At 31.7% G+C, this 24,729-nt stretch overlaps 2 protein-coding genes across 2 annotated transcripts; both read left to right on the top strand.

The window, feature by feature from the left end:
• Nucleotides 1-369: 369 nt before the first annotated feature.
• Nucleotides 370-8,374, top strand: LOC117689473 (retinol-binding protein 4). Its single transcript, XM_066089025.1, has 7 exons — nucleotides 370-426; nucleotides 2,050-2,109; nucleotides 4,007-4,091; nucleotides 4,649-4,779; nucleotides 5,551-5,645; nucleotides 7,367-7,588; nucleotides 8,272-8,374. The coding sequence occupies exons 2-7, from the start codon at nucleotides 2,075-2,077 to the stop codon at nucleotides 8,310-8,312; spliced, it is 609 nt and encodes a 202-aa protein (XP_065945097.1). The 5' UTR covers nucleotides 370-426; nucleotides 2,050-2,074; the 3' UTR covers nucleotides 8,313-8,374.
• Nucleotides 8,375-10,794: 2,420 nt separating this feature from the next.
• LOC117689472 (purpurin-like) lies at nucleotides 10,795-23,857 on the top strand. Its single transcript, XM_066089026.1, has 6 exons — nucleotides 10,795-10,846; nucleotides 11,450-11,534; nucleotides 17,397-17,527; nucleotides 20,339-20,433; nucleotides 22,169-22,390; nucleotides 23,807-23,857. Exons 1-6 carry the CDS (start codon nucleotides 10,812-10,814, stop codon nucleotides 23,833-23,835), a joined length of 597 nt encoding a protein of 198 aa, XP_065945098.1. The 5' UTR covers nucleotides 10,795-10,811; the 3' UTR covers nucleotides 23,836-23,857.
• Nucleotides 23,858-24,729: the final 872 nt, after the last annotated feature.

The following is a 24,729-nucleotide window of genomic DNA, read 5'->3' as shown; positions in this document are numbered from 1 at the left end:
AAACAAAGGACAAGTGAGATTTACTTACATCATTCGTGCAAATTAAATCAATACAAGGAGATACAAAGTAAATCCAAATGCTGTTTTCTCTAATTACTGTGTACTGGCTCGATTTTTTGTGTGCATTTTTAAATTATCTTTAATTTGTAGGTGACGGTGCAAAAGGAGAGTTGTCATCATGGGTGTTTTTCATTTAGTGAGATAAAGTGAAACAACACATAAAAAGCCTCATTTATAAATATCATAAAAGTTGCACAAAAACTAGCTGATTTCATGTTACATAACACTCGTGCAAAATCTGAAGACACTACTCTTTGGGTGAAGGTGCAACTATACTGATAACAAGAGACAGCTTATCTCAAACTTTATCTTTATTGAAACAATCCTGGTAAGTTTGTGCACGGAAAAAGAAGCTTGACAATTAAGGTAGCGTTTTAGTGCACTTTAAACCAAATTTAATGTTGAAAAAAATCAACTTTAAAGTTGAAAATTTTGATTTGACGTTGATGTTTCCAAGAATAATGTTTGAAATTCCAACTTCAATGGTAGTAAAATGAAAATTTAACTTTTAAGTTGGAAAATAAACCTTAAAGTTGGAAAAATCAACTTTAAATTTGAAAATTCCAACTCTGAAGTTGAAAATATTAAGATAAATGTTGGAAATTCCAACTTTTATGTTGGAAAAATCAACTTTAAAGTCGGAATTTTAAAGAAAAAAAATCACAATGTGGCACTAACACGGACCCGTAGACAACGATCTTGACCTATATTTGCAGAAAGGTCAAATGTGCCTATTTATTTTCTCTGTTTTAACTATTTTTTATCCCCAAAGACAAAAATCGACGTAGATATGTATTCCATAATATTTTATTTTATTTGAATATAGTATATTTATGAAAACAAATTTATTCAGCATTCCATTTTAACATTATGGTATTTATTCGATTTTAATTCAACCTTTTTATGTATGTTACGCATAAATTGAATTGTTGATGTTATAAATTACCTCAAACTCAAAATTTGAAAATAACTTCGTGAAGATAAAATTTAATAATAAATTAAAGAAGAAGAAAATCAAAGATACATGTGTATTACAGGATGTACTAAATAGAGATGTGTATTTTGAATAAGTGTTTAAAATTCTAAATTTAATTAAAAAAAAAAGTCCGTGCCTGAAATTTGATAAGTATAGCATAGAGATATTTTCTTCTATTCAAGCTTTAAGTTAATCTCTGGAAAACATTAAACATATGGCATATGTCACAAAATTTGGGCGTTGTGTATTTGTCAAAATTAAACATGATATAGCTCAACAGTAATTGAGTTTACATATATGTATATGAATTGAGAAGTAATGGTTTTATTCCTTATGTTATGTACACAGAATATCAGTAATACTCTGAAAACGAATAATAATACTTCCATGGAAATATCTTGTAATTCGATGACTTGTCCTTGTATTTGGGAGAGGCTTTAAATAGGCTTTGCTTGTTATCAAATTCAATTGATTTATCAGTAAAATATGACTGTTTATGTTAAGAATGGTGGTATAATTATTTCATATAAAAAAAAATTCATATATGGACATTCTATACGTCGGTACAGTACAGGCAACGCAAATCCCGTCTTTTCCGCGCACCCCTGCGGTTCAAATTGCAACGCGGTTAAGACAGGTGTCTCACGTAAACCGGCGTTCAAATCAACACCGTCGCGGTCTTGACGAGCAATTACTGGAGAAGAAAAGTATAGATTACCTCTCCCGACTAAAACTCTATAATACTTAAAGGTGTTACTTTGTACAAGAGATTGAAGGATGTGATTGTTTTGCATCACAAACAACACGGAAAACTATACATGTTATTAAATTGCAGTAAAGCTTATTTTTTTTTTGTCAAAAATGATTTAAAATTTTCCTGTGTTATTCGTGCTTTTGACATACCAGTACAAATTAGCAATATTAACAGGTGTGTTTGATTAAACTATCTCTCTAAAGAACTGACTGAATTAAGTGTTTCGGAACCAAATATAGAATCCATTATTGTTTTGTAGTGAGTGGACCCGTCACACCTTCATTATGTTTCTGAGGCCAATAACAATAGTAACTTTCAGGTATAAGATCATCAATTTCATAAATTTTACTTAAGGATGACGTTTACTCAGAATGAAAAAAAAATCCACTGATGATAATGAAAAACCATCTATTGCGTGTTATAGACCTTTGCTTGTATTGTTATTTTTCACTTTCAGAAAAGTAGGTCAATGACCTACTTTTTGAGTTAATGGCCATTGAATATTTATTGAAAAATCAAGAAAAATCCCATAAAATTTTACACTACGGTTGAGATTTTCTTAATTATAAAAATATTACAAATAATAAAACACTTTTTAAAAATAACATACAGTTTATGAATGGTAGTGGCACTAAATAAGTACACAGCATTAAGATTTCAGCAACAATTAAAAAAAATAATCCAGTCCGAATATCCTCTATCAGTTTTCAAATCCCTACCCATTTTTGATACAATTTTTAAAAAAATTGAATGATGATAATACAAAAACATGTATGGTATTGAACTATTCATATTGACCTTATTCTGTTGGCATAACATTTATATGAGGTCAATGATCAAAATTTTGAGATATGGTGTCTTTTATCGTTTTTAAGCATTTTTCAATAATTTTTTAATTCGTGCCATAAGTTTATTTTAATGAATAAGTGAGGTAAAACCAAGGGAAAATATGCAAAATTACATAGACTTAAATATAAAATCTTAACTTTTAATTTTAGACTACTGCCAAAAAACTTTGAGCAGAAAACAAAATTTGCAAAATTTAGTCCGAATTTCCTCTGTTTGGCTAATAGTCAATTTTTGTTTGAGCCTAATTCCATAATAAAGTAAAAATTTTGAATGTTTTGTCAATAATAATTCATTTCATAAATACTTTTTGTGTTTAGAACAAATTTTACTCATTACATTGAACTTTATAGCAATCGGAATTTGAGAACTCAAACCCTGAGTAAATAACACCCTTAAGTCCGTCCCGAGAGATTTATGCAGCACGTTTTCTTGAATTGTTCAATATTGATACATATCCCTTGATATAAACGGTGTTCATTCAAAAGTATTAAAAAATCCCAAAATTTCTCTATAGAAACGTCCCCTGTATCTTATCATATTTCAATATTAAATGGCTTAAAATAAAAAAAAGTCTATAATGGGAGTTTACATTGCAAGCGAGATGAAAGTGTTTGGATGATAACGTTAAATCAAAGTACTCATAGTACTGAAAAGCGCTAACCCAGCTTCTGTTTGTAAAAGATATACATGTATGTATATAACATTTTAGTTTCTGTATACGCGATATATTTCCTCATCACTGCGTGGCAGCCCCTGCAATGATGTATGTAAGCCCTGTACATCAAATTTACAGTAGCCTGTACTAGCCCGTGCAGCTCCTGAAACTGGTTCCCTAACCAGTTTAAATGATGTAAACTTCTGCTCATAGGGGGCGGTTATTCCTTGCACCGGAAGTAGAAGTCTAACGACAATAAAGCGCTGAGCTATGCTTAGCGCTTTAAAAACTGTGAGAGGTATTCCAAGTGACTTCCAAATGGAGAAAAGATGTCAACATTTCCCATTATAAATCTTCGTAAGAAATCTGTAAAATTTTACGAATGAAAAATGATAATATGTCAGTGAAGATATCCTTGATATTCCTTTCATAGATTTCAATTGCACCTCTTTCACAGCTAGATATGTTTATTTTGATTAAAAATTGTTCAATTAAGTGTAATGCATAAATATCTCGAGACAGACTATAGAAGTATCGTATATCTGTCAAACTATCATACGATCGCATACCCTATTTTCTAATACCTCCTATCTTTCCATTTGTTGAATCAGAGAAGTTGTTGTTATACTAATCTTATATTATTACACTGATATTTCTTGGCAATCATTGTTCATAGTTCAGCTATGATACTTACTTTTGGTTTTTGTTGCAGCTATTTAATTCAAAGCCTCGTAGCGAACAACTGTACCCTTCGCATGGATTCGATTCAAGTGGAAGCGAATTTTACCATAGAGAGGGTATTGAGATTCATTTCAAACGAGGTGCTTTCCATTAACGGACATTGCCGGACTTGCCGTCGTCGCCGATTACTGGAACGCGCGTCGCCGACTGGCGATTGCGTCAACTCATTTTACCGTTGCCGATTAAGAAACAGTATGGTGTAGTTTTTATGGTTTATGAAACTAAAATTTTATACCTGCGGGTTGTCATTTAAATTGAATTTAATCATCATACATCTGCAAATAGCTTTCATGTTTTAATGTTATCATAATATAAGTATAAGTTATGAGCTAGTTTCGTACTTCTAGAAGTATTGTGACGTTGCCAACCGTTCCAGTAACCTCACCGTTTTCCCATGATGTCGCCAGCGACGCAACGTTGATGGAAAGCGCCCTAAGTTTCATAAATAATTCTTATAGCCAACACATTTTGAAGATTTTGAAAATAATAAGTATTTGCTTTCAAAGTATGGATATTTTTCTACAAGGTCATTCTATATAAGTACTGACTTTCCACTGTTTCATGCAACAATAATATTGCCTGTTTTTGAAAGTATTTTGATTTTTTCCCCAAGTATTTAGGCCAGTGGTATGAATTTGAGTGGATGTATGAGGGGTATTTAGATCCAGCGTCAGTATTCCAGGACTTCGCACACGTATACAGGAGACAACAGGACGGTAATATTACCGACACAACACGTGGAAGGTAAACATAACGGTAATATAACCGACACAACACGTATAAGGTAAACATAACGGTAATATAACCGACACAACACGTGGAAGGTAAACATAACGGTAATATAACCGACACATTTTGTTAATATTTTCCATGAAGTAATATGATATGAACGTTTTTGCCGTCTTGAATTATAAATAAACTTATGCTATTTGTTTGACAAATATAAATGAGAAAAATTTTGTTCTGATACATACATGTATGCAACAAGTTCTACCCCTTTATGCTAAAAACAATTTCGCCGCTATAATTCATGACTCTGTTAAACTTTTAGAATACGCAGTGTTTGGGCCGTTTCCGAAGTTGTTCATTTTAGAATTGTCTGAAATGGGAAAGATATTCGCATAATTGTTTTCCCATTTTGTCTTCTAAGCCCAGTGATAAACGTTTATCCACCCTCTGAATACACATTACTGCGCCACTGTATGCCATTGTTCAGCAAAGTTCATGATAATACCATATTGACTGCAGCGATGAAATTACTAGTGGTTCCTTGACGTCTTTAATGCAAGAGGAATTGTTTTAATTTTATATAAACCTCTATTGTGTGTGGAGGTTTCCCATACAGATTGGTAAAATACTTGGAAATCTAAGTGAAAAAATATAATGTTGGTCAATGTTGATCATTCTGAATTTTTGAGAGAGAGAGAGAGAGAAAGAGAGAGAGAGAGAGAGAGGGAGAGAGAGATTGAGATTTACCAAAGAAAAACAAATAAAAATCGAACTGCTCTTTGTCAGAGATCCAGCTAAAAGCCACGGGTGTCTCCAGTTTTCTTCCACCATCTACCTTACAGACACACCGGGAAAGATGTTGTTTAATTATTTAAATCAAGGTATGACTTTAAAAATTTTAACTTGTTCTCCACTCACTTAGACTATTTAAAGTCAATCTTACTCGAAAACTGAAAAAAGACATCATGTGAAATGGTACACAATCATTGTATAAAATCGGCAGAAAAAATAGTTCTATATGTACTTTTATTGCTTAAAGATCTCAGTTTTTTATATCAATGTATTTCATGCATGATGTTTCGGAATTGATGTATGTAAAAATGTTTTGATTGCAAGTAAGATAATATATATTTTATTAACTATAAACCAATGCCTGATAAAAGAAAAGAAAAAATACGGAATAGTAGAAAATTATCACATTTTAGTTCAAAATAAATTTTTTAAAAATACTCCGATTCGGGGCGGGCAATATTTTAATATGATCATGATTATGAATAATGCCTTCATAAACAGTCAATAATTGTATGATATGTTTTTTAAAAAATCGAAATTATGACAATTTATCTATTTTAATATTTGAACTGATACTAATTGAAAAGATCTCAAAACAACAATATAATAAAAAGTAATAAAATAACCAGCAAGAGCGCAATTTCCTTCATCAGGACAAATGGCTTATAACCGTTTCATTTGATAAAAAAATCTATTTGAAACTATTCTGCAAGTTCCAAAATACTAGATCTATTAAGGTGGTATGGGACACCCTGTCGATATTAATGTGGATAAATATGTAATATCATTATAATCAATATACTTTCAGCGTTTAAAATTTTATAATTTTACAATATTTTACCAAAAAATGGTTTAAAATTTTTGGAAAGATAAAAATTTTGATATGCCCAGCGGGATTCAAAATTACGACTCACAGATTCGTAGTTAAGGCTCTAAACCAATGCGCTACGCTGTTAGTTAACAATTTGGGGAAATAAAAAGTTTTAAGAATGCTTCATTTTATTGTTTATTTCGATCGGAAGTACGTCACAATATGTAAGTGTCCCTCACCACCTCTATGTTTTGACACTAAGCATGTAAAAATCATGTGACTGAAAAGCGAAACAAATGTACATTTCAAGATCTCATTTTGAACGCGTACGTTCATTTCAAGCTTTCATATCGAAATTTTATATTACACAATAATGAAAGAAAGTAACGAAATTGATGAACATTTCAATAATATTTAAGAAATAAGGAATCATTCTTTGAGTATTATGAAGAGATAATTTTGGTCGGGGCGTGGTCAAATCAAATAAAGCCCGAATGGCTTTATGATAGGTTTGACCACATTCCGACCGAAATTATCACCTTGTAACATTCAAAAATGATTCCTTATTACTTATATTTATATCATTTCCAATTTTTACACGTTAAAACAATATTTTAAAACCACTACTTAGATTTTTTTTTCATGTAGCACATGCTATGTATTACTACGCGTCACACTTTTTAGTTATGATATAAAACACGCCCATTTTGTGTTGCTCATATTTTATTAAATTATTGGTCTATAGACAAAGACAGCTGAAAATGTAAATATTCTTAAATAAGAATTCAAACAGAACTTGTATAAATAACATCTCTTTTTCGCATATGAAAATTGCGTGGAACTAAGTGGATTAAGTATTGGTTAATAACTATTAAATTTCAAGGCTTTTTGTCAATTTTGGAACAATGCAGTTAAAATATGATGAACTCATTTGTTTATAACCATCTTGACACATATATCCGATATTATCAAATCTGCAAATAATATTTACATCTTTAGGCAACATAGGAAATTACTGGGTAGTAGAGACAGACTATACCAACTACTCAGTGGTGTATAATTGCATTCAACTGAATCCTGACGACACATGTAAGACGAATCAAGCATGGGTGTACAGTCGCCATCCCAATCTGTCAGACGATTTGAGGGCGAGAGTTAGTCACGTGATAGAAAATCTGTGTTTGAATGAAACATCGTTTTATAAAACCACTCACAAAAATGGTAATACTATTTTAACCTATCTCTTTTTTCACATATTCAAATCTTTTTAAAAATTTTGCCAAGTTTCTAGTTTTTCTTCTTATGAGAATAAAAGCCTTAATAGTTTTTGAAAATCAATGTTATATAAATAAATACAATTAATGCTATGTATATTTGTATAATTTAAATACAAAAAGATATTGATGTTTTTAATCTAAAACAAATCTCAGTCACTCAGTCACTGTATTATTAGAGTTGATAAACGAATTATGTACTGTGTACAACCATTTAAATAATGCTTTACAAAATACATACTCAAGAACCATGAGTTTATACAATATTACAAAGACGAATGATAACCGTATTATATACGAAAAAACAACCAATAAACGTAACATGACTAAAGACAAAATCAATGAAACCCCCTCCCCCCAAAAAAAGAACATAACATGTATTGTATTTTATGACGTAAACAACAATGATTTTTTTTAAATCCAAAAACAGCACTGAATAATCAATAATACACAAAACAACCATAGAAGGAATATAAAATACAAGAAGATGTATAACTTAGATATGCATATCAATGTATTATATACATGTACATATAAAAACCGTGTCTGGTTTATATAATTTATATGATTAAATAAGGGAAAAAACCAAAATTTACAAGTGTAACGTTTCGATATCTGTATTTTTTGCAGATTGTTCTGCCGCGCCCAATTTGGATTCCGTTGTTGGCTGATTTCAAAATTGCTGTACATGAATCATGTTTTAAAATAAATGATTTTTCAGGCAATATTTAGAGTGCCGCGTTGTTCTTTTATATATGCATAGTGATACTTCTCCTTTGGTGAGACTTCCTCAGGAGGACTGGCTGTATAATGAGACTATAGTAATACCTGGATAGTTTACCCCCAAAATTTAGAAGAAAAAAAAATCTTGTATAATTTAAAACTTCAAATCACCATTAATAAGTTGAACTGAGAAGATATTCCAATACAATGTAAATGAAAGACCTTCCTCCATGTAAGAAAACAAACATAACTGATTTTTTCATTGTATATAGTACATGTAAATCGTTAATTATTAAGTCTGTTATAGAAGACTGTGCCATGTATCAAAACTTACCGTCCCTAATGTCGTGCAATCCAACCGGCAACGTTTGGCGTGATTTTAAAATCGTACGGAACCACTTCAGTATCCAAGTCCTTTTGTATGTAACATTAAGTGACTCATACGTTTATTTAAGTAGAAAGACTTGGTAATAAAGAAGTTGACAATTTCATCTATAGGCCTCTTTGTAATTTTAATAAGCTTTATGAAGTTAACTTTTTCTTTTAGTCCTTAATTATCATAAAAAAGCCAAATAGCCTGAAATGTGCCATTACCTTTTTTAAGTTTAGATAATCATTAAAACCAACATTATATCAATAACACCACCTATGTGGATTTATAAACCATTTCGTTTAGTTTAATGACACTACTTAATCAATTAACAAGTAGGTGAGGGTACAAAAGGAGAGTTATCATCATGGTTTATTTTTATTTTGTGAAATAAAGTGAAACAACAATAAAAATCCCATATGTATCATGAAAATGATACAATGAACTGATTGATTTCATGTTACATAACCACCGTGTTAATCTATCGAAAGACACTACTCTTTCGGTGAAAGATAAGAATAGACAGCTTTTCTCGAACGTATCTTTATTGAAACGATCCTTGCAAATTTGTGCACGGACAAAAATCAGGTGAGACGAGTTTGACAGTTACGAAAGCAATTTAGTGCCTGGAGGCAAATTTATTTTTAAATTCCAACTTTAAAGTTGAAAATTCCACGATTAATATTGGGAATTCAAAGTTTAATGTTAGGAATTTCAATTTTAATGTTGGTAAAATGAAAATTTAACTGTAAAATTTGAAAAATCAGCTTTATAGTTAGATATTGGAAGATTAATTTTGAAAATTTCAACTTTAATATTGGTAAAACAATTTTAAACTTTAAGATGGAATTATTAAGGAAAAACCACAACGTGGCACTAATTAATATGCTTCCCTAGACAATTATCTTTACCAATATTTTGCAGAGAGGTCAAATGTACATAATAATACACTCTGTTTTAACTATTTTTTTCCACTGAAGACATTAATCGACGTAGATATGTATGTATTGCAAAATATTTTATATGAATAGATGATAGTTTAAGACTTTGAAGTTCTGAGAGGGTTTAAATAGGTTTTGCCTGTTACCCAATCCATTTGAGTTATCAGTTAAGCATAACTTTTTAAATTAAGTAATGGTTGGTATAAGTATTTCAGTATGAATGGACATTCTATTCATCGGTACAGTATATGCAACGCGGATCCAACATTTTCCGCACACCCCGGCGGTCCAAATCACAATGCGCTGAAGACAGGTGTCTCAGGTAAAACAGCGTACCCTCGCGGTAGGGTCGTCTAGCAAGTCAGCAACGCCGCTGTCCACGATCAACTTGTCTGAAAAAAAATGACAGCTACACATAACTATGATATATCATAATATTAATGGAACTACCTAAATAACAGATGATAAATATTTTTTTTAATAAAATTGTTGAATTCATAGCTTGTGTTTAAAATCATTCAGCAATACTATTTCAAATGTTCATTGTCGAACTATTAAATTTGACATAGCCTATGCAAAAATTGATAATTTTTTTTCTTTTAATTTTTTCTTCAATCTTTTTAAATTGTGGAAAGGAATTGAAACAAGCATTCAGCCTATTTGCAAATATATTAGAAAACAGAAAGTACAGATTTACATCTATTATATTGATTATATTTGTACTTTGAATGAATTTTAAGTTCCATATGTAGGTTTTCTGTACAAGTGAAATGATACGCAGACTAGAAAACAGCACTCTAACCGCTTATCATGCTAGAATACTCGCGAAGAGGTTATGGCATATTGAAGTTAATAGGACATTTTCAGGTTGACATCAGAGTTTGGCTGATAATATTATATTAGTAGTAATTTTGGATCACAAACAACATAGGGAATTCTACATGTTATTAAATTGATGTAAAACTTATTTTACTAGTCAAACATGATTTAAATTATTCCTCTACAACTCGTTCTTTCAGCATACCAGTACAAAATAAGCAATATTAACGGGTATCTTGAATTAAACTATCTTCCTAAAGAACTGACTGAATTCTGTGTTTAGTAGTGAGTGGACCTGTCATACCTTATACCCTACAATGTTTCAGACGCCGCTAACAGTAGTAACTTTAAGGTAAGATATCATCAATATCATAAATACTAAAGTCTTTATGCAGCACTTTTTCTTAAATCATTCAATATTAATAAATACCCCCATGATACAAACGGTGTTCATTCAAAAGTATTTCAAAATTTTAAATTTTCCCTTTGAACGCTTGTCAGATTTTAAAACATGGCTAGTTTAGAGTTTGCATTGCAAGCGAGATGAAAGTACCCGGATAATAACGTTAAACAATTGGGCGGGATATTCCGAGTGACTTCTGAATGGGAACAGAGATGTCAGCATTTCCATAATAAGTCTGTTTCGTGTCTTTGAACTTTTACGAGTGAAAAATTATAATGTGTCAATGAAGATATTTTGGATATTCCTTTCATAAATTTCATTGCATCTATTTCACATGTATGTGTATTTTATTTAAGAATTGTTCAAATGTACTGCATAAATATCTTTCGAATTATCTTAAGATCACATAACCTATTTCGTAATATCTCCTTTCCATTTGTTGAATCAGAAAAGTTCTTATTGTACATGTACAAATCTTAAATTACACTGATATTTCTTGGCAATTGTTGTTCATACTTCAGCTATGATATTTACTTTTGATTTTTGTTGTAGCTGTTTGATTCAAAGCCGTGTAGCAAACAACTGTCCCCTGCGCGTGGATTCGACTCAAGTGGAAGCAAATTTTACCTTAGATAGGGTATTTTACCTTAAGCCTGTCTCACACAGAACACACGGCTTATACGGTTGGCCACCCGTGTAAACCGTACATACAACCGAACCAACCGTGGCCTTATCCGACTTACACTCGGGCCATTCGAGTGTATCCGTGAAAGCCGTGTATGATTTTTTAAACTGTTAAAAAACTGGCACGGGTGCCATGTCCGTGTTTGATCATATTAGCGATCGTACAAGACCGTGTGAGACCCTACGAGACCGTATATACAACCGCACATGAAGTCCATTCCACGAGTGAGCTCAACCGTGTCAATATCGTATATAAATCGTATGGAATCGTGTGAAACCGTTCCCAAGCCCTACATCCAACACCCGGATTAACACTCGAATGTCACACGATCACCGTACGATTCACACGAGTGTACACACGGTTTTATACGACCAATACGGTTTCATACGATCGTCACACGACCAATACGGTTCAAGTACGAATTATACATGGTCAAGTACGACCAGACACGGTCTCTACGTCTGTACAAAGCTCGTGTATGATCATACAGCACTCGAACACAACAGAAAACACAACTACCTGCTGACACCTTAAAAAAACTTGCCTCCTTCTTCTTCTCCTTCTGTTGGCTTGTTCTTGTCTCCCCTCGCGCCTTCTGGCCAAAATAATCTCAATGTCTATCAGTCTTATCATGATTTCTAATTCCCTTATTCTGTCATCTGCCATTTTTAGAACTTCTCTGTTAAAAATTCGAAAATTTATGAAGCCAAGCCATCAAAACGAGTCAATTTATACCAAAACATAGACAAATGTGTGATAATTGGAGCATAACTCGAACAAAAGTCGGTGGGACCGTATGTAAACCCCGTAAATGTCCAGTTAATCGAGTAAAAGTCATGTTTAATTATACTAGGCCGTAACAGGCCGTACTAGACCGTACTTTGAACCGTACAACAATCGTATGAAAATCGTTTGCAAATCGTGTTCAAACCGTGACAAACCTTGCTTGACCGAGTATATCCGTGCTTTGTTCGTACATACTCGTGCTACATTCAAGTCTAAATCGTACCAACTCATCCCCAGGTACGGTTGGAGCTCAATACTCGTACCAGTCAACCCTTGTATAACCGAGTATACCGTACTGGAACCGTGTGCCCAACCGTGTTCTGTGTGAGACAGTCTTTAGATAGGGTATTAAGATTCACTTCAAACTTGAGGTTCTTTCCATTAAATTGCATTGCCGGACTTGCCGGTGTTACGAAGAATATAGACCCGAATTGAAAATTTACCCGGGGTCATTTTTCAACGTTGAAAAATGAGACCAAAATTCGTGAAATTTATAATTCATTTTTCAACAGCTTGAAAACGATTTTTCTAAACTTTGAATACTTCGACACTTTGAAAATTGACCCTGTTGAAAATTGACTCAAAGTTCAGAGTTTTAAACTGTTTTTTTTAATGAACTGGATTTTGCTCTACGTGGTTAAAATGTACATGTATATACTTGATAGTTTTAGTTTTAAAGTTTTAATTCTAGCTGTCATACTTTCCGATACATATACTTTAGTTTATATTTGTTTTAAGTTGATTTGATCGTCAACAATCGTTTAATATTAATAAGACTGAAAACTTGGTATCCATGTACAAAACTATGTAACTAAAGCTACGAAGGTGACTTTTTGCATACTGTATCATGATCTTTTAATATTTGGATAAGATTATCATCATTATCTATCCTAACGCATTTGTATAGTTTCTGTCTTTTTAATTGCAAAGGTTATTTTTTTTCATTTGTCAGACTTACACTATTGAGTTGACCCCATACTGACCCTGTGACGTTTTGTTTTAAATTTGTGTATAACATGTAAGTAAGTGTAGAGACTTATTATCATGTTAATGTGAGTTATAATAGGAAGGAAGGGTCTTTTTTTCTTATGGATTATGATGAATCAAATATTATGTATGCCATGACCCAATGGGATTTTTCTGACTCCAAGAAACAGGAAAATACCAAATATCTTGAAAACTGTTGAGATTCCAACCACTAAACCATATATCATAATTCTTGTTTCTAATGTCACTATGGTGTTAACTTTGTGACTCCCCAGGTGTTGTCTTTAAACCCCCCCCCCCTCTGAAAAAGGAAATGATGATACATTTTGTGGCTTTTGAGATTTTGAGATCCCCATCCCTAAACCATATTTATTCTTGCACTTGTCATTGCGCATCAAATGGTATATAAGTTATGCCCCTCTTTGAGACACTCTGACTTTCTAGAACTAGAAATGATAAAGTATTTTATCTTATTAATGTGTAGTGTTTGACCCATGGGGGTAATTCCTAGCCTAATGATGCTTTGTTTAGGAGACTTAACTATTGCCCCGAATACATACAATATTTTGTTTTATCTCAAAAATTAAAACGCAATTTCCAAAATCTTAATGTGCATCTAGAGAAAAATACCAATCAAAAAATCATTTATAATTTGCTTCTATACACAGGTTAGAAGACTCTGAATCTGTAGAATCAGGCTTGATTGGGGGAGGGGGGGGGGGGGTTGGATAAGGGGTGGATGTGGAGGATAAACATTTAATTTTAATCATTTATTGTTATTGATTTTAACTTGAAAATTAGTTATTGATCCCCAGGTAGAAAATTAGACTTCTGATCATGTCTCAATAGATCATTTGTCAATTATGCAAGGTGTAGTGTGATTTTTTAAAAGAAAAACATTTTTTACCAGTTTATAAAACTTTGTAGACCCCAAATATATTTTGATTTTAATAAATTTAACAATTAAGAAAAGTGTAAATTTAAGTCTCTGTTTTTTATTTCAAGGAAAAAAAACCCATCATTTTATTTACACTGTAAGAAGGGATTCAATTGCGGATCCAGAAAATTTTCCGGGGGGGGGGGGAGTTATTTGAGTTTGCCAGTGGGGGCATATTTGGCAATTCCATAATGTAATTTAAAGAAATTTGATTTTTGGAGGGGGGATCTGGACCCCCCCCCCCCCCCCCGACCCTATCTCTAGATCCAAACATTGCTCATCTATAGGACAGCCCCTATCATACCCAAAGATAGGATGTGTCTATTCATTAAATCTAAGAGGAGTTCTGGGAATTAGGTTTTTTAATATAGCATTGAATGATTTATTTTTGACGTCGTCGTGTCAATAACTGCTGTCAGGTGAGCAGACAAATTGAATAACGCGTGTTAGCGCGTTATGATAATTTGTGTGCTGACCTGACGGCAGTTATTGACACCACGACGTCAAAAATAAATCATTTAATGCTTATATTTACATTCCCTTACTGATGAAATCAATTATTTACTTAAATAAATCGATATAAATTGCATATAACGGAGGGAGTAAATTAGTAACAGCAAGAACAGCTGTTTTATAAACCTGTTTAAACTGATTATCTAATAGACTGTTGACAACGAGCATGAACATATAATCCATGAAAAATAACTCTTAAAATTTTGTTTTTAATAATGAAGTCATTTTTTTTTGTTGAATAACTGTAAAACATGGTGATTTGACAGCATTTATAAATTATATTTTCTCACCGATAACATAGAATTCACTGTTTGAGAACTACTTATGTAAATTACTTGTAAATTCATACGCAGTGAATAGGTGTTGCATTTAGAGGCATTTAAACATCACATATTTTAATGGAAAAACAAAGTAGAATGTAAATATGGAGTAATAAACGTCAATTTTCTGCTACTATTTGACTCCCTGGGTGATATTTAAATTGTTAAAACCATATTGCACATCTATAGGACAGCCCCTATCATATCCCAAGATATGATGTGTATATCAATTTAATCACAAGAGGAGTTCTGGTATCTAGATTTTTTTTAGGAGTGATAAACGTCAATTATCTGCTACTGTTTGACTCCTTGGATGAAAATTAATTTTTTAAACCTTATTGCACATCTATAGGACACCCCAATTCATATTCCAAGAGATGACGTAGCTACTCCAGAAGTTGTAAGAGGAGTTCTGGGAATCATTCGTTTTTTGCCAAGAAAGTCATTATTTGTTGCCCACCGATCCCCGTGGTAAAAAAAAGTTTGAGACTTGATTACACTTAAAAATGACACCCCCAATCATATCCTAAAAGATCATTTTACTACTGCAAAAAATGTTGACGTTTTTTGTAACCAGATTTTTTGTAAAAAAAAAAAAAAAAAAAAAAAAGAAAAAAAAAGAAAAAAAAAAAAGACGATTAGTCATTTTCCACCCACCAAATGAACCCCAGGACAAAATTGAAATTTCTGAAACCTTATTGCGCATCTATAGGACATTCCAAAACATATTTTAAGAAATGACTTGTCTATTGTTGAAACTGTTGGGGAGTTCGAGGAAGAAGGTTTTTTGTGAAAAAAAACGTCATTTTTACCAATTATTTGACCCCCAGGTCTACCAGAGAATTTTTGCAACCCTTTCACTAATCAACATGACACCCCAAATCAAACTCCAAGAGTTCAGTTTGCTGATTTATAAGATGTAAGAGCAGTTTGAGAAAGTAAACGTGACAGACGGACAGACAGTCGGGGGGACGGAACAGGGTAACAAGAATATTCCCGAACTTTCTTTAGAAAGTGCGGATAGAAAAAGATGATTGCTATGTATTTTCTCTTATGCGAACTTCTATGAAGATAATACTGTTAGCGTATCGTCATATTGAAGTTTAATTTAACTTTATTTACTGGGTGGATGTAAATACAAAATAAAGATTATCACAGTTTTCATATACTGAGTGGGTGCAAGCAAAAAATCACAAGATATTGTTAATTTTGTATAAAAATTTGCAGCGAATAATATCACAATTCCCATATAATGACCAGGCGTGAGGATAAAACAAGATGTAAACAATAAAACGTATTGTAAACTTTTATCTAATATTTATTTTGTACACCTTGCTATCCAGCATATAATAAACCCGGTTTTACCGAATTGAATAGTTAATCGTGTAACCATGTATTCCAATATTCATTTTGAAAACATAATTTTAGAAATATAGGTATTACACAAAGCAGCAACTATTTGCAAAAAGTTCACGAATTAATGCATTAAATAGTTAATTCATATTTGAAGGAATAGTATTTTGATTCTACATATTCTTAATATAAACATCGAAATGTTTCATTTTTTCGTCTGACTGTTGAAACATGTAAGCATTAAATGATAAGAATAAACATGAAAGCAACTGGTTAAATCAATCCGTGTTATATATGTTATTTAAATAATTTGTGCTTATTCGCTGTTGAATTTTGAACTGGTTTCATTATCAAAACTCCACGATGCGGGTCAATTTTCAACGGACTATGGTCTTCATTCAACACCTTTGGTTTTAATATACAACGTTGAAAAACGAATTCCCGGTTCATTTTTAACCAAGGTCTAAATTCTTCATTACACTGGCGTTGCCCTTGTCGCTGAATTCTGGAACGCACGTTTTACGAAACTGAAATGTCATATCTTCGAGTTGTCGTTTGAATTAAATTGAATTATATCATATCTGCAAATATCTCTGATTTTCTAATGAAATCATAATATAAGTATCAATTTTAAGCTGTTATCATCCTTCTTAAAGTATTGTGACGTTGCCAACCGTTCCAATAACCTCACCGAATTCCGATGACGTCATCGGCGGTGCAACGTTGATGGAAAGCGCCCATAGTTTTATAAATTATTCTAACAACCAACACATTTTGCAGATTTTAAAAATAACCAGTATATGGTTTCAAAGTATGGATATTTTTGTACAAGGTCGTCCCATATAGTTGCCAACTTTTCACTGTTTTCTTGAACAATGCTTAAGCCAATATTAAAGAATTTTGATGTTTTTTTCCAAGTATTTAGGCCAGTGGTATGAAATTGAGTGGATGTATGACGGTTATGTAGATCCAGCTTTTTTATACGAAGACTACACACACGTATACAGGAGACAACAGGACGGTAATATAACCGACACAACACGTGGAAGGTAAACATAACGGTAATATAACCGACACAACACGTGGAAGGTAAACATAACGGTAATATAACCGACACAACACACGGAAGGTAAACATAACGGTAATATTACCGACACAACACACGGAAGGTAAACATAGCGCAGTTTCAGAAATTTTCGTGGATCTAATGAAAGCAATTGTTTCCCGTATACTTTCAGCCAGTCTGAAATTCGTGGCCAATAACATCTAAATACATTATTTATTACTAAATTAAACTTTAATGGAAATTAAGTTTCACGTCGGGGCAGGATGTACATGTAGTTAAAAAAAACTAATGGAGCATAAGAGACACATGAATAAAATTTTGAAAAAAAAAACAACGACAACTATTTGTCGCATTAATTTGAGATTAAAAAATATTTTCTTTGACTAGTAGGAATCGCCAAATTATAATGGTTTTTGATATATGTAAATCAAACATGAAGTGAAATTGATTTAAATGATAAAAGATTAATGTATGCTTACGATGGAGAATATACATGTATCTTGTATTTTTGTTTCAAAAGCGAAATTCATTGAGGATTTTAGTCCTAAATGCATTGAATAGATATCAACTGCAAAAGTTTTTCAATCGAATCTAGGTGTATGAAAGCCAATTGATTTTTTTTAATTAATTTGATCCTTCATGTTGTTCACATATTGCGTTCTTTTGGAGAATTTTTCAGTTTACCGAGCAAGATTTGTATTGTTTGTTTGAATATATTTTTAAAAAAATATTTTTTAAAATCTTCACACGTGTTAGAAAACAAATAATGTTTGACTATGCTCTACAACCAATTCTATAGAAAAAATTAAGAGTAGATAAATTCTTATTGTCTCATAGATTTCTCTTAAATCACAACAAAGTCTGGACAAATTCAAGACAGGGCAAACCTGTTTGCAAATACAGAAGGGCGAAAATAACCCTGTATACAGTAATCAAAATCATTGCAGATAACTTTTTCAAATATAAAAAATACACCAACAAATAAAAACACAAAAGGAAGATTATTGCTACTTAATTGAGAATACAGAGATGGCTAGAAGACTGATTAACAATAGGGAAAATAGTCTTACCTAATAAACCTAAGAATAGTAACTTCAATTTTTCAGTATATCAAAAAATATAATTCACAATTACTTATTTGTATGAAGAAATAAGCATATAATTTGTTGAACATGAGCAATTATTTTTGGCATGAGCCTTATTTTTTAATTAATTTTTGAAAACAGCAAATTGAACTTGCCTGCCGGATGATTTTGTGCGCGTTAAACTGATAAAATATTTTCCAAGTAAAATACAGAAATGTAGTGGAGTATTGTTAATATCATAACACCCCAAAAATAACATCTTCATAGTCAAGTTGTTATTGAAGAGATCGGGTAGAATTTGTGCGCAGCACTGAAAAGTGATGTAAATAATTTTTTGGTAATCTGAATTATAAATTAAAAATTTTAGACCTTTTTTGATACAGAGGGTTGAATCCTTACAACTTACAACTGTTCAACAAAATCCAGCTAATATTTGATCAAGTTAGCTTTCGTAAAGGTTCAATCTTGCCCTGAATATTCAAAGTGTAGTTTTGGTCCCATTCACTTGAGAGGATATGTGGGGGTTTTTTTTTAGCAAAAAGGGTGGTTTTCATAAAAATTATTCATAAAACTCGTCTCAAGTTAAAAAAGTACAATTTTTGTTAAGAATATCATCCAAAAATATTGTTCCATATTTATACCGCTCTGAGAAAAGAAATTGTTTTGTTAATGCATATAATTCTTAAACCAAAGGCATTCTGTTAAAAGGATTTAGACTGTTTTCATTTATACAGTTTCTTAATATTTTCCATGAAGTAATTTGATATGAATGTTTTTGCCGTTTTGAATTATAAATAAACAAACGCTATTTGTTTAACCAATATAAATGAAAAAAAAAATTTGTTTTGATACATGGGTGTATGCAACAAGTTCTACCTTATTTCATCAAAAACAATTCATGACTTGGTTAAATTTTTGAAATACTTTAGTTTGTGTTTGGACCGTTTTAGACGTTCATTAATTTTATATTTGTCAAAAGTAGGAAATTTATTCGCATTATCGTTTCCCTTTTTGTCTTCTTAGCCCTTTGATTAACGTTTATACACCCTCTGAACACACATGACTGCGCCACTATATGACATTGCTTAGAAAAGTTCATGGTGATACCAGAGAGAGAGAGAGAAAAAAGAGAGAGATGAGAGATATATTTACGAAAGAAAAACAAATAATCAAAGTACTGAAGTACTGACGGGAGTTGATTTTATCGATTATCATTTATTCAAAATCAACGATATGTGATTTTGTATGACAAGAAGTATCAGTAATCGAAATATTTCTGAGAAATTGTATGAATCCAGGCAAAATTGAACTCTTGTCTTGTTCAACCAAACACTCGGCTGTCTCCGTTTATCTCCGACAAGCAAGAGAGACTCTGCTTTGTCGGATATTAACGGAGACAGCCAAGCGTCTGGTTGAACGAGACTACATTGAACTCTAGCGTAGGAATACATACGACCTTAAAAAATATCTAAACTGTTTGTACAATTTAAAATCTTACTATTTTCATGGTATTAATAAATAAGTTTTCTTGAAAAACAATGCTTCAGAATACATAGCATCGAATTTATCTATTATTTTCAAGAACTAAGTGTTGTCAGCGGTATTGATTTCTGCTTAGGTCCAAACACTGTTTCACTTTCGCTTTGCCCTAGTAAGTGCATAGGAGATTTGATTAAAATCAACTCCCAAAAATTAAACTGTTTTGTCAGAGATCCAGTTCATAACCACGGATGTCTCCAGTTTTCTTCTACCATCTACCTTACAGACACACCGGGAAAGATGTTGTTTAACTATTCAAATCAAGGTATGATCTCTAAGATGTTACCTTGTTTTCTACTCAGCATAGACTATAGTCAATATATATTGGTTTTAACTGAATAAGAAATAGAAGTTAAGAAAGACAATTATGAAAACAGAAAAATTCTATGTTGAGCCAAAAAAATTACGGCGATCTATTTTCAAATCCTTTCTTGACTTTTTGTTTGTTTCTTCATATAATAAAACAAATGTTGACTGTGTTTTCGGGCACCATTGATTATATAAGCCCCCTTGGAACAAATACATTGCTCCTCGCTTCGCGTCGGGCATTATTTAGTCCCTTCGCGGCAAAAATAATCAAAGTTGCCTTCAAACTCAGTCAATATTTTTAAATGTTTTCAAAAAATCGAAATTATGAAAGTCTATCTATTTTAACATTTGAACTTACACTAACTGAAAAAAATCTCAAAACATGAATATGGTAAAGTATAACAAATAACCAGCAAAACAGCAATTTTCTTCATCAGGTCAATTAAGTTAAAGGGGCATGGTCGCGATTTTGGTCAAATTCTATTTTTCTGTTTTCATTAATTACAATGCTTTAGGAAAGCATTTTTAATGATCAAATGAAATTTTAGAGTCAGTCATAAAGTTATAAGTAAGATACAGGGCTCACAATTCTTTGTCGTGTAAACAAGGCTTATGCCCTGTTTTTGTTAACATAGGTTCAATATACCAGTTAAATTCTTTTCCAAGCTTATTTGTCTCTCTTCTTATTCATTCTAAGCATAAAAACAGTTCCTAACGTTTAACACATTCATTTTAGGTCTAAAACTGGACTTTTCACCTCAACATTCAGAATGTAAACGAAAGCTTTGTTTACATAGTAAAGAATTATAAGCTCTTTAACTTGCTTATAACTTAACGAATGACAATCAAATTTTGGTTGCCTATTAAAAATGACTTACTGAAGCATTATTAACATTAAAATCGGAAAAATAATTTTTGACCAAAATCCTGACCATGCTCCTGTAATAACCGTTTCATTTGAAAAAAGATAACTATTCATAACTATCTAGATATTCTGCAAGCGAAGCAAAATTAATTCCAAAATACTGGATTAAATAAGGTAGCATGAGCCACCTGTCGACATTAAAGTGGATAAAGTAATAATCAAAATACTTTCAGCTTTTTAAATTTTTACAAGATTTAACCAAAAAAATAATATTTTTTGGTAAGGTACAAATTTTAATAGCCCCGGCGGGATTTGAACTTACGACTCATATACTCGTAGTATTTGCTTTAAACCATTGCGCTACGCTGTAAGTTAACAATTTGATGAAAGAAAAGGTTTATAAAATTATGCTTTCATTGTTCATTTCGATCGAAGTACGTCCTAATATTGAAGTGTCCCATACCAGCTTTATGTTTTGACATCGCCGAGTCAAAATCACGTGACCGAAAAACGAAAGTAATGTACATTTTTAAGATCTCTTTTTGGACGTTCATTTCAAGCATTCAGATTTATTCTTTATTGATATTGTACACAATAATAAAAAAAAAAGTTACGTAAATGATCAACTATTTAAAAAATATTCGTAAATAAGAATGTAACGAAGGCATATGAAAATAGCGAAGAACTTTGCGGATAATGCATTGGCTAATAAGTATTAAATTTCAGGGCCTCTTGTCAATTTTGGAATAACGCAGCTAAAATATGATAAAATCATTTATTTATGATCATCTTGACCCATATTTCCAGTATTTTTTACATCTTTTAGGCGACATAGTGAATTACTGGGTAGTAGAGACAGACTATACCAACTACTCAGTGGTGTATGATTGCAAACAACTGAACCCTGACGGCACGTGTAAGACGAATTTGGCCTGGGTGTACAGTCGCCTTCCACATCTGTCAAACGATTTGAGGGCGAAAGTTAGTCACGTGATAGAGTCTCTATGTTTGAATGAAGCCTTGTTTTATACCACCAAACACAGAAATGGTAAAAGTATTTTTAACCTATTTTTTACGAGTGGTTGCATTGTCTTTACAATAAAATACCACTCTAGCAAATAATGCGTATAATTAGAATTAAAAGTTAAGAATTGTCTTAACATTCAACATTTATAAGTTTGAGGAGATTGACGTTTCTGATTGGTCGAAAGATTTCTTCGACACCTGCATCAATAAAATTTGCCGAATTTACTTTTCTCTATTTTTCTGATTTAACTATTTTTACAACGGGAATTTCCATAATAAATACTGTCAACAAAATGTAAAGTTGTGTCTGTTTAATTATAAGCAAACTATATTCAGCTTTATGAATATAAAAAAATCAAACAGTTTAATCTTGAAAAATAAATAACACATTGATTAATGTACAAAATAGAAAATTAATTGTCATCTCACGATTTCGTCTGCTTGAGGGGACGATCAACATTAAGGGCGAAACTGGCTGCTTCAGGAATAATCATGATAAGTTTATTTCTAAAAAAAAGTTTTAAAAAGGAATGAGTTCTTTATTTGTGATTGACGAATCTGAATTAATGCCGTGGCCTTCACAGATGTGATCACGTACCAACAAAATTCATATCCTAGTAAACTGTGGGTTTTTTTAACATCGTTGTTTATTACTTGAATTTACGTTTGAGAACGGCAAATCGATTAGAACTAGGGAAAAACCCGTTTTATGCTCACAATATTGCGATTCTAAAACGATGAGCGCGTGTGGTTAATATTATTAAGGCATTAAAAAGTTCACACAGAAACAAACGTTTTCCCCCTTTTTATAGGTACAAATAAGGAAACGTATTTGCAAATATAAATAATAGAAATAAAGAAATATAAAATGAAGATGAATCAACATTCAAAAAATCAAGGGATCAAGGTGAATTAAAAGAAACCTACAGATAACAATCATAGCTAAAAATGCAACTGATTTTTAACTGTTTATTTTTTCTAAATTTATTCTTTGAAAACGAATTATGTACTGTGTACAACCATATTAACAACACCCAACAAAGTATATACACAAGAAGAATGACATTTATGCAATAGTACGGCAATGTAAATAATAACTGTATTATATTCGAAAAAAAAAAACCTATAAACGTAACATGATTAAAGACAAATCAACCCCCCCCCCAACAACCAAAAATAAATGATAAATATTGTATTATTTGACGTAAACAACAATGGTTTTTTTTTTTAAATCCAAATCAGCAATAATGAATCAAGTACGTTTCAAACAACTAAACAAGCAATGAAAAATGCAAAAATACATACATTTTAGTTTTACATAATAATGTATTATATACATGTACATAACAACTAATAACTTTAAAACTTTGTCAGGTTTGTGTAATTCAAACAATAAGAAACTGAGAAAACAAACCTAGAATTGACATGTTTTTTGCAGGTTGTTCTGCCGCGCCAGTTGTTGGTTGATTTGAAAGTTGTTGTACAGGAATTATGTTTTAAAATAAATGATATTTCATTAGTCGTTGATATTTGTTCTTCAACTTCTTGTTTCATTTTTTTTTTTGTCTGACAATTAGTTACGGTGTAACGTGATCCTTTTTTACATATATACATGTAATAATAATAATAATTCTCCTTCCGTGGTGAGACTTCCCCAGGAGGACTGGCTATATAGTGAAACTTGTACGGGGATTTTTATATAACTATTCTGAAAGAGCCCTGTTTATCATTAATTCCTTTTTATTGATATTTCCAGTATTTGAATGTAGAATGTTTCATCAAAGTACCAAATTATAACATTCGAATTACTTTTTAACCAGATCAAATGTAAGTATTTTAGAATGGAACATCTTGTCCATAAATATTGGAAATTTCTGATAAACAAGATCATTGTAACAAATATGTTCGTATATAAACATCATTGTTCTAAGTATTCAAAAACACTTGTTTGTTTACAGACGTCCAAATTATCTACCTTACAGACCTGGATAGGGGAAAAGCTCATTATATATGAAGCCTCTCTTCCACCCTAAATTAAAATGATCATTTAATAGTGACCCTTTGATGATAAGGTTCACTATGAGCGAAGACTCGTCATATGGCATATAATTTTGTTTACCAATTAGTTGATGATGAAATCACAACTGTTGATAAATATAGATTAACATGTCAGAATATCAGAATATTTGAATACTGAAAAGTCAAAGTCATAGATATATAAGTATTACTTAATAGTGTAATATTAACATCGGTTTTTTTTTCATTTGTGAACGCAATAACGGTAAATTGACAAAACCGAACGACGTGGGAAATATCTAGGAAGTGTTAATTAAAAAAAATGAATCCATTATTTTATAGGTA

Source organism: Magallana gigas, chromosome 6, assembly GCF_963853765.1.
Source record: "Magallana gigas chromosome 6, xbMagGiga1.1, whole genome shotgun sequence".
In the NCBI taxonomy this organism is placed as follows: Eukaryota; Metazoa; Mollusca; class Bivalvia; order Ostreida; family Ostreidae; genus Magallana; species Magallana gigas.
Note: the sequence above shows the minus strand (reverse complement) of the source record. Positions and strands in the feature narration are given on the sequence as shown.